This window comes from Tubulanus polymorphus, unplaced genomic scaffold (assembly GCF_964204645.1).
Source record: "Tubulanus polymorphus unplaced genomic scaffold, tnTubPoly1.2 scaffold_64, whole genome shotgun sequence".
NCBI classification, from domain to species: Eukaryota; Metazoa; Nemertea; class Palaeonemertea; order Tubulaniformes; family Tubulanidae; genus Tubulanus; species Tubulanus polymorphus.
Genome location: NW_027437471.1, coordinates 1 through 11,478, shown reverse-complemented (window position 1 = coordinate 11,478; position 11,478 = coordinate 1). Strand labels below are relative to the sequence as shown.

Genomic DNA, 11,478 nt, shown 5'->3' with positions numbered 1-11,478 from the left:
CTAACTAAAACATCAGAACATTCAACTCACCTAACCACGGGATTTAGGGAGGGTGGGTAGGGTTGGGGGGAGGGAAGGGGTAGAGGGAGGGAGGGTTGGGGTGGGGGACGGTGGGAGGGAAGGGGTCTGGGAGGAAGGGTGGGAGAGATGGGGTGAGGGAGGGCGGGAGGGAAGGGGTGTGGGAGGGAGGGCAGGAGGGAAGGGGTCCGGGAGGGATGGGGTCCCGGAGGGTGGGAGGGATGTAGGGGTGGTGTTAGGACTTTGGAGGGAGCAATATAGGGTGGGGGTTTAGGGTTTAGGTACAGGTACAGGTGGTTTAGTCGTAGTTTTAGTCTTGAAGTTCAGGATATTTCAGAAATTGTGTCCCATCTTTTTATTATTCTAAGAAATGATTAATCACTATGAAACACGTGACTGCAACATGTCATGTTTCAGTTGTTATGCATGACAAGCTGTATAACCATCGGCCAATTGGACTCGTTCTATTTTACTGGTTGTTATTTCTATGAGACCCGGGTTTGATCCCCGGTGAGTGCGCACGTTATTTCACCGTCACTTCTCTCAATCGTTATGAGATAATTGCCCCAGATTTTTGAATTGGGACGTTTCAATTTTTAGGGCCATTATTTAATGTGGTCAGGAATGAGAGATATTTTTTGAATGATCACAAGTTCTGCTCCTTGGCTCCGATCAAAACACGGTTTCATTAATAATTGAATGAAACAACAATCATACGTAATAATTACTGTTGATATCTGGCGGTTTACTGATACATTTCCAGCTGAAAGATGTATTTTCTTCTGTGCTATTTTAAAAACGGCTGTAAATACTGAGAACTGTATAGGACGACTTACAAAATTATTGACGAGAGTCGAGATGCAGTTCACATTCATTGCTGCTTCCTCTTTTTTCTGCAGATTCTTAGACAGAGACCTACTCTTCATTTTTGGAAGAAGAGTATAGAACTCATTAGAATAAGTGATATGTTTTGTAATCACTTTTATTGACACACTTCTTCATTTGCCTTCATGGCACAGTATATCACTATTCATAGATATCCTTAATAATAAGTTATCGTTTTCAAAAAGATGGGACATATTTTCTGAAATAAACTGTACAATTTTTAGGTGGGACAAAGATTGACACGGAGAGACTATTGTTCTATTATTATATTCATTTTAGAATAGGATAATATTCTATTTCTACCCGTGACTTATAATTCTATTCTAGACAGAATTTAAGGGGCTGCGAACTAATTATACTTCTATCAGGAAATATTTTACTGAATTTAAAAGCCGTAAAAACAAATGATATTCAACCAGATGTAGTTGTAGTTTTTACAGTTAGTCTACGGCAATCTTCCTACTACAATGAGACTCTGATAAAGCGGGGATATCTAGTGTATTTTGCCATTTTTCACGATCATATCAGTTTATGAAAGTTATTTCATCCTCCGCTGTTATTTAAAATATTATCAGTGCTCGATCAATTTGTCAGTTTATAGCTTTTAGAATTCGATCAATGCATCATTTTCCGATAGACTCAAATTAGTCAGAATTATTTCAGACTTTATCAATTAGTACAAGATTTTGAGCCCATTCAGTGTGAACATAATTCTTCACTTTATTCTAGTGATGAGTGTTTAGTCCAATTCCCCTATTCAACATATGCAACGCTCAATTTCTCATGTTATTTGCTAATCAAACCAGAGCCATAAAACTGACTTACCTTTAACGAGGGCCATGAGCTATATTTACCCTCCGTGGTCACCAAATCAGAACCATAGACCAAACTTAGACTCTTTGGTCACCAAAACAGGGCTATGAACCAAACTTTGACTCTTTGGTCACTAAACCTGGGCTATGAACCAAACTTTGACTCTTTGGTCACCAGACCTGGGCCATGAACCAAACTTTGACTCTTTGGTCACCAAACCTGGGCTATGAACCAAACTTTGACTCTTTGGTCACCAAAACAGGGCTTTGAACCAAACTTTGACTCTTTGGTCACCAAACCTGGGCTATGAACCAAACTTTGACTCTTTGGTCACCAGACCTGGGCCATGAACCAAACTTTGACTCTTTGGTCACTCAACCTGGGCTATGAACCAAACTTTGACGCTTAGGTCACTAAACCAAGGCCATAAATGAAAGATTTAACGTTTTTTAAAGTTATTCTGTTGCCTTCATGACTCAATATTTGAGAATGGAACAAATGACGTAGTTAATGAAAGATTCATCTGTATCAGTGTTGCTGCTGGTGCTGCTGCAGCTGCTGCTGCTGCTGCTGGTGCAACTAACACAACCTTTTGCTGTTTGTCTCTAAAAGATTAAACTTGATCCCTGTCGGAACTGATGAGAATTTTAGTGAGACGACAAATAAGGAAAAGCCATATGAAAAAATGTAAAGCGAATGCGTGAATAAAATAAAACAGCATGAAATGCTGATATAAAGAGTGGGGTCCGAGAGTAATTCGAAGGTTTAGTGTCCTGCACGCTTAGAGGGCGGGCAGGGGTCTATTCCTACCTCGACTCAAAAAAGATGAAATATAAAGAGAAGGGTCGAGAGCAATTCGAAGGTTTAGTGTCCTGCACGCTTAGCGAGCGCGCAGGGGTCTATTCCTACCTCGACTCAAGTGCTAAAAATCAGAGAAAAGAGTAAAAACGAAAAATGGCAAATGAAGGAAAAATGGCTGGAGTTTGATTTGTTCCACTGGGTTTAAGTGTTAACTTGAAAAGACAATCAAACAGATTATTTATGACGTATATGTTTTGCATCAGCAGTTTAAAAACATTGATTAATAACTTTTATGAATAGGATTCCATAAACTACTTGCTTATATGAAACCTCTGGTAGAGAGTATTGAAATAGTCCACAATGGTTCCATTTAGTGACGTCATGTTGAATTGGTGAAGCAACATAAATAGCATTAATTGTTTTGATCTCAGCCATCATTCTTGTCCTTGGTTTGTGTTTGCCTTTCTCACGACATTTTGTGAGTGTGGAGGTTTGGTTCGGGTTTATTTCCTCGGTTCGGGTGAACCCTCCATATACCTCCCCCTCCCTTACAACATTAAGTTCCTCAGGTTTAGTTTGATGTTTTGTAGATGAAACCTCTACAACTCAAACTCGCATCATTTGATGAAATGAAATCTGTTTACAGACGACTGCTGCAACTTGTCGTGAAACTGAGATATATTGTGAATACTTATTAGAGGGAGTAGAAATAATAGGAATAATTTGATGAAATTGATAAAGAAATCATCTGTAAAAATGAAGCCCTGTGATTTTCAAGACCAACCCAGGCATATGATCATTTGAGGTCATCTGAATGCCTCCAAAATGTGTAGAGAAAGTATCTGTGAGTCCCATCAATGATGCAATTGATTAAGGATTTTGATTTATAAATGAAATTGATATGATCGTGAAAAATGGCAAATCGTTTTGTAGTTATTGTACAGATGAGTGGTGTGTGAAGAGGAGACAAAAGAGTTGAGGAGGCATGATGGGTGGGCATTGAGGTAGGGCCAGGTGGGAGGGCATTGAGGGTGGGCCAGGTGGGAGGGCATTGAGGGAGGGCCAGGTGGGAGGGCATTGAGGGTGGGCCAGGTGGGAGGGCATTGAGGGTGGGCCAGGTGGGAGGGCATTGAGGGAGGGCCAGGTGGGAGGGCATTGAGGGAGGGGTCCAGGAGGGCGGGAGGGAAGGGGTCAGGGAGGGCGGGAGGGAAGGGGTTTGGGAGGGCGGGAGGGAAGGAGTCCGGGAGGGAAGGGGTCTGGGAGGGTCGGGTCGGGAGGTTAGATGAGTTAAAATGTTCTGATGTTTTAGTTAGATGGATGGGAATCTAATGAAGATGAGAGAACATTAAATCACTGTTCAATCACAGGATGAAGTAATGCAGTGATCTGTATCTCTGTATCTGTACACAATGTTACATGTATCTGTAACTGTTCAATCAGTATGAAATAAGTACAGCAGTTTAATCTACAGAAATCCTGTACTGTTTCTGTCTGATTGATTGATAATTTGAGATGTTACATTCTGCTCTATTGTCACTGATTATTGCTTATTTTTCTTTTCAGAATGAAATGAATGCAATAGAATTTACTATTTAAACAGGCTCATTTAAAGGTAAGTACAAAACTGGTAATGAATTTCTCCACAGAATTCTTCACAGTCTCTGTGGATATTTTTAATTATTTTTGAACTAAAAATTACTGTTTTACTCTCAGTTACAGGATGAGATACACACCGCAGCAGCAGCAGCAACAGCAGCACTGGCAGTACCCGCAGTACCAGCACCATGGAGCAACAGCGCCACCAGCAACAGCAGCAGCAACAGCACTGGCAGTACCCGCAGTACCAGCACCATGCAGCAACAGCGCCACCAGCAGCTGCAACAGCAGCAGTAGCAGGTAAAACCTGTTTGGAAATTCATTATTTTTAGAGAACTGTTCTATATAAATTATTCTATCTGTTTATGTTTCCAGCATTCAATCAATCAAAGATCACGGCTTAGTTTGATTTGGTGTGAAACTGCTCTTATTTCATAACAACTTAACTGACAATTTCTAAAATTTGTATTTAGGAGCTGAAATAACTGGAACCCTTGATAGAATCTGTGAACAGTAAACATTGGGAATTCACTTCACATTTGTTTAAGATGGACATCGCTTTAGATCCTCAAAACCAATACAGTACCGGTAAATATCTCTACAGATTCTAGTCTCTGTTTGACTGTACATTTATAAACTCATTTCCTGATTAGAAGCTACATTAATCAGTGAAGGCGAAATTTCAATCACTTCTATTCTGGTCGGTGAGTTTTATATTGATTTATTGCAGTAATTTGTGGTGATCTTCAAATCAAGTCCAGAAAATGATGTTTTGATCGGTCAATGTTGGCAGGTATCAACGTTTTACTTGAGGACGCAGTCTAAAGCTACCATCAAACCTCTCAGAAATCTGCATATACTCGACACATTGTGATAAACTACTCATTAACCCGGTAGGTTTTCTGTCAATTGAACAGTTGCAGTTTCTATCTATTTCATTAACCATTTTCTGGCATAATTTTCTCTTTCCAGAATGCAATACGCCCAACACTTATTGGAACTGGAGAAATTAAAAATATTCACCTTCAAAGAGTAAAGAAGCTCTAGTTGCTGAAGCTGCTGCTATCGTTTTAAGAATTTATTTTCTCAGAAAATCATCAGTTCTCTTAACTTCATGACATAATGACTGTTGGAAGTGAAATCCTGCTAGATGGCACTGAACTAATCTGATATGAGTTTAGAAATGGTGAGTATTTCATCATAATTATTCTGTACAGAATTTTTATGTGTGATTCTCCGGAAAGAAGTGAGGCTGATGCTGCTGCTAATTCAATCGAACATATTACGTACGCATTAGGGGAGGGGGAGAGGAGGGTAGGGGGAGGGGTCAGTGCTACTGTAATGCTTAATGTATATGAAAAAATTCGCCGATTTTGCGTATAGAGGGGGAGGGGGTTGAAAAATTCAAATTTTATGCGTACGTAATAAATGGATGATCCCTGACGCAAGTTTTCTCTATTCTAGGACGAAGTTGGGATCGGGACCAATTTGCCATTTGACAGGGACAGGAACCAGCCATCTACCTGGAGATTGATATGCTGCCACTTATTTCAGATCTGCAATTTTTAAGTTTAAAGCCAAATGAATATGGTTCATATGTGCCGACCGGTATGGGCAGCCTACTGTTGTTCTGTTTATGATGGTTTGACTGTGTATCACATATCCATAAAAACAATAGAGTCATCCCCTGATCCCCTGATCTCTCAAAGCTGTGGTGTCATTTTTGCTAATAGAATAATAGCCCGACTCGGGCATAGAATATATAATTTAAACCCTGCTATATGCAAATTTAAGGCAAAATTCATTTATCAAGAATCAAAGTAATAAAAGTATAATGAAGAAATAACTAGAACAACCTATACGAACAAAATAACAAAACCTCTCAACCTTAGCACTGAACACTCGCTTTACTTTCCTAATGAACTTGTTTTTCCCTGTTTTAGTTATTCTTCAGACTTGATGATGGTCTCTACAGAGACTCCAAAATGTTGTCTCTTTTACTTCTATTAAGTTTCTATATAGTGGGTTTTAAAGTTTTAGTGAAAATTGAAATTGAAGATTAAATGTAGCTGTAAAGCAGCGATAACTGGTTGCATTAGTTTGTAATTGTTTGTACCCCACGACCCAGTTTTATTGGTCTGGTTTTGTAAAAAATTGTATGATACACATATTGTATAATGATGTAATATCGACAGGTTTTCTTTATTATGTGACTATAATATTTCGTGTGAACTGTTGTTCTGTTTTATTTGAAATAAAGATGAATTTTCTGTGTTGTTTTAGTTGTGATTACAGACGCCAGCAGTTTCACACACTCAGTGCGTCACTCGTAAATCCCAGTTGAAATTGATTCATACTTTCTCTGTGAAACTGGACACTCGCTATTCAGTGTGCGAAACTGCAGCATCTAAATCTGATTGAAACCCTCGCATCATAAACCAAATCCTACCGAGGGTACGGTTTCACATATACGGATTAATTATCATCAAAGAAAAACTGAGTTCATGAAGTTCATCTGTTTTGTCCTTTTTGTGAGATTTGATCCAGATTAAATTTCTTCACAAATTCAGTTAAAAAATGCATCGTTTTTTGTGAAACTGCGACCCCTGGTGTCCACTCGAGGAATTCATTTTTTCTTTCTTACCCTGGTATGCGAAGGTTTCAATTCGATGGTCCAACTACTATTCTTAAAAAGGCAGGTGCGTTACATGACAATGAGGAATAAATATATATAAATGTTGCTGTAAGTCGTGTGTGCGTTATTTAATCATTTTTCGAGAAAGGCCTAGAATAGTGCTGGGTTCGAACCCGGGATACCCCTGTGCATCAGGATTACTCGTAATCATAATCAGTAATTACTGGGTTCGAACCCAGGACACTCCTGTACATCTTTTATTCAGCATCAGGACCACTCTGAATCAGTTATCAGTAATTATTTTTGTTGAGATATCTACATTTCACCGTACGGTGCTGCCTCTATGCTCATCGGTAGCGGGATTTTCATACACTAACGTTAGTCAACTCTGGCAAGCAAGGGTTACGGAGTATAACTGGACAGCACGACGATTGCCAGAGTTGACATTAGTTAGTGTATGGAAATCCCGCTAACGATGAGCATAGCGGCAGCACCGTACGGTCGGGACACTCCTGTACATCCTCTATTCAGCATCAGGACAACTTGGACCACTACTGGGTTCGAACCCGGGACACCCCTGTACATCATCTAATCGGCATCAGGACCGCTATGAATCAGTATCAGTAATTACTGGGTTCGAACCCGGGACACCCCTGTACATCCTCTATTCAGTATCAGGACCACTCTGAATCAGTATCAGTAATTACTTTGGTAACTCATTTGACCCGAGGAATTTCATAGATCACAGCCTTCTTACTATCATTGATATCAGACAAGATATTTCATAGCCGTCACAGGATTCTTACTAGTCGGATGCGACAGCCGACATAGCCGACGACGACTTATTCTGAAAGCCCTGCTCAACATATCATCACGTTCAAATGACTTTAAAAAAAATAAATTTCATGCAAAAGTCACGCATAAAAACACTATATTATATCTAGCCCATTTAAGGAGGGGTATTTAGGATCGGTAAAAAAACGGCTGAAAGTTTTGATAACGTATTAATGAACTGTATATACCCGGTACTAGATTACGTATATAATTCAGGTATAGAAACTGTTTGTATCCTTTGTCCTGAATGTTCAAGATATTTGTAAACTTCCTTTAATGATACTAAAACATAACATAATTACAGTCGTTAATATTAAGAAATGTTCCTACTTACAAAACTGCAACTTTTCACCAGTTTCCGACCTGATCCAATTATTTCATAGTTAATCCAATCCTGAGTCAATTTAATTCCGTGTCCGAGTCTTTAAACGTTCACAAAATCCAGTTTTCAGGCGAAATTTTCTATCAAAGTTCGGTTGAAAATCGTTCCAATTTTTTTAGTTCATACAATCTTAATACTTTCCAAAAACAATTTCTCCGTAATGAGCATACGATTCCCGATTGAATTAATTCCTTTCCGAGTGAAATCCAGTCAGAATAGCGAAAGATGGCGCACGATTCGACTGATATTACGATTTATTCGATGAAATCGAATTTCCCGGCGCCTGCGACAAGCCCAGACACGCTCCAGTACGCGGCCGCTGATTGGCTAATCGATCTCAATTGGGGGATATCGTCTATTGCTAGTGCGCGGGATATTTCAATTGTAGCGTGTTCTATTGTGTTGTAACAATAGGGGGATAAGCTATTGCGACAGCGGGATGCGGGATGGTCCATTTGTTACATATATCTTGAAATATCGAGCCAGGGATAGTTTCATCCTCGATACTTTACTGATTGAGGTTTTAGGGGTGTTTATAAAGGTTTATCGCCGTTTTTAATGATATCTGTAAAAAAGGAACTTCAAGATGCGACTACCCTCTCACTGGACGGGTCTATGTTTGTGATATCATTATAGAGACGGCGTCGCGCATGAGATAATATGATACATGTGACTGCAGCATATCATTATGTAGAAATCATATGGAGGGCAAAACTCTCTCGATTCTATCGAGCGACGAACGTACAACGAACAGGTTCGTTGATGAGACTCCTTTGATGTACGATTAGGCGGGGTCCGCCCAGACCCAACGGACCCCCCTGCCCAGGATTTTAGTGGTCGTGTGGCCTCCCCCCTAGGTCCCTGAGAAGTTTCAGAGCCCTAGGGCCACTATTAAGGTCGTAGGAGATGTTAGAATGGGGGTCGTTTTTAGGTCTCAACTTGTGTATTTTCCGACGAGGAGAGGATATCAAGATTTTCTAACGTTATCGCCATCTATTGGAATTTGGCTGAACTGACTAGATTGCTCTTACTCAGTCTCACTGACTCTTCTTTAATCCGTTAGAATCACACTCGCCATCTGGTATGGCCGTATCAAGACCACTCTGAACCAGTATCAGTAATTACTGGGTTCGAACCCGGGACACCCCTGTACATTCTATATTCAGCATCACTTTTGTTGATATAAACATTTCACCGTAAAGTCATCTCAGGCAATCGATGTACCCTCCGTAACCCTAGCTTGCCAGAGTTGACTCACTTTAGTGTATGAAAATCCCGCTAACGATGAGCATAGCGGCAGCACCGTACGGTCGGGACATCCCCCTGTACATCCTTTATTCAGCATCAGGACATCTTGGACCACTCATGGGTTTGTACCCGGGACACCCCCTGTACATCCTCTATTCAGCATCAGGACCACTCTGAATCAGCATCTGTAATTACTGGGTTTGAACCCGGGACAACCCTGTACATCCTCTATTCAGCAGCACCCTGAATCAATAATAACAGTGTTGGAAATCAAAATAATTTATGAACTCATAAATTTGTATATCATAATTATGTGTTTTATTGTTAAACTACTGATAATGAAAATACCGAATACAATAACGACAACAATTGAATGGACGGTAACGGAGTTCTACTGCGGTAACGGAGTTCTATTCTGGTAACAGATCATCACCGAGTTCTTCATCAGCGAACTCATCATCATCTCGTCTGTTACGAGTAGCTGCTGTTTTTGGTCGTTCTACTGCTGGTCCTAATGGATCATTATACGATGCATCTGTAATATATACGTATTCACTAATTACTACAAAACCATTTCAATACTACAACTCCCCCTGGTGGTAATATTTCTTACCGATTTCTAGTTGCTTCGCTTTCATTAAGTCTCCGTTTTCGTCAAAATGTGTTTTTCGAGTTTTTGCCGAGGAGTCCAGTTTACGTGTTTTACTGTTTCCTGATGATTTATTTCCACTTCCTTCACGACTCGTATCTGAAAATCAATCACCAATCAATTAATTCAATTTTCAATTGATCTAAAAATACACGTGTGCTAATACATGCAGTGAGTGACAGCGCTGTCAAACATCACCTAGCCCCTCCCCCTAGCACATCACCTAGCCCCTCCCCCTAGCACATCACCTAGCCCCTCCCCCTAGCACATCACCTAGCCCCTCCCCCTAGCACATCACCTATCCCCTCCCCCTATCACATCACCTAGCCCCTCCCCCTAGCACATCACCTAGCCCCTCCCCCTAGCACATCACCTAGCCCCTCCCCCTAGCACATCACCTAGCCCCTCCCCCTAGCACATCACCTATCCCCTCCCCCTATCACATCACCTAGCCCCTCCCCCTAGCACATCACCTAGCCCCTCCCCCTAGCACATCACCTAGCCCCTCCCCCTAGCACATCACCTAGCCCCTCCCCCTAGCACATCACCTAGCCCCTCCCCCTAGCACATCACCTAGCCCCTCCCCCTAGCACATCACCTAGCCCCTCCCCCAGTATCAAGGAAAGTTTTTGTGAAAAGTGAGTTCAACAAAAAACACAATTGTGAAAATGAACTGTAAAATATTTCATGTGAGAACAGTGATAAACTGCACCCTGCCCTCTCCTCACCATCCATTCACCCTGCCCTCTCCGCTACATCCTCTATACATAAACTTCACCCTGCCCTCTCCTCACCCTGCCCTCTCCTCACCCTGCCCTCTCCTCACCCTGCCCTCTCCTCACCATCCTTTATACATATATGTATTTTGTGAATTATTGATCTTGCCTCTAAATCTTGATGCCGATCCAAATCCTATATCAATATCATAATAGATAAAACAATTACAAATAACAATAGTTAAATAAAGAGTGAATGAATGAACACTGACCACTTCCAGCACTACCTTCTCTATCTCTCCTTCCAGCAGCACTACCTCGTCTACTTCCACTGGTTACTCTCTACAAATAATACCTACGAGATTACTTCTCTAATTCCAGCGACAGTCGTCATCACGATAGCTGTTAACATTTTACCTGTTCACGAATTTCTTTAGTTTTTTCAGCTTTTTTCAGTTTATTCGCGTAATCTTGAGCGTCCTTTAAACCGAGATCAGTGCACAATCTAATCAGGAATTTCAAACCTATAAAACAAACAAACCAGTTTTTTATCGATAAAAATTAAAATTCAGTCGGAGTCAGTTGCAATCGGTCGGGGTCAGTCAGAGTCAGTCGAGGTCAGTCAGAGTCAGTCGCAATCGGTCGAGTCAGTCAGAGTCAGTCGCAATCGGTCGGAGTCAGTAGGGGTCAGTTGCAATCGGTCGGGGTCAGTCAGAGTCAGTCGCAATCGGTCGGGGTCAGTAGGGGTCAGTTGCAATCGGTCGGGGTCAGTCGGAGTCAGTCAGAGTCAGTCGCAATCGGTCGGAGTCAGTAGGGGTCAGTTGCAATCGGTCGGGGTCAGTCAGAGTCAGTCGCAATCGGTCGGGGTCAGTCGGAGTCAGTCAGAGTCAGTCGCAATCGG

At 41.2% G+C, this 11,478-nt stretch overlaps 1 protein-coding gene across 1 annotated transcript; it reads right to left on the bottom strand.

Annotated features, from left to right (window-relative positions):
• Nucleotides 1-9,530: 9,530 nt before the first annotated feature.
• Nucleotides 9,531-11,101, bottom strand: LOC141914644 (intraflagellar transport protein 88 homolog; the record flags this gene model as incomplete). Its single annotated transcript, XM_074805897.1, has 4 exons — nt 9,531-9,747; nt 9,826-9,960; nt 10,850-10,919; nt 10,995-11,101. Coding segments are annotated over 4 exons (437 nt in total), but the record flags the coding sequence as incomplete, so codon positions are not given.
• Between the last annotated feature and the right edge of the window lie 377 nt (nt 11,102-11,478).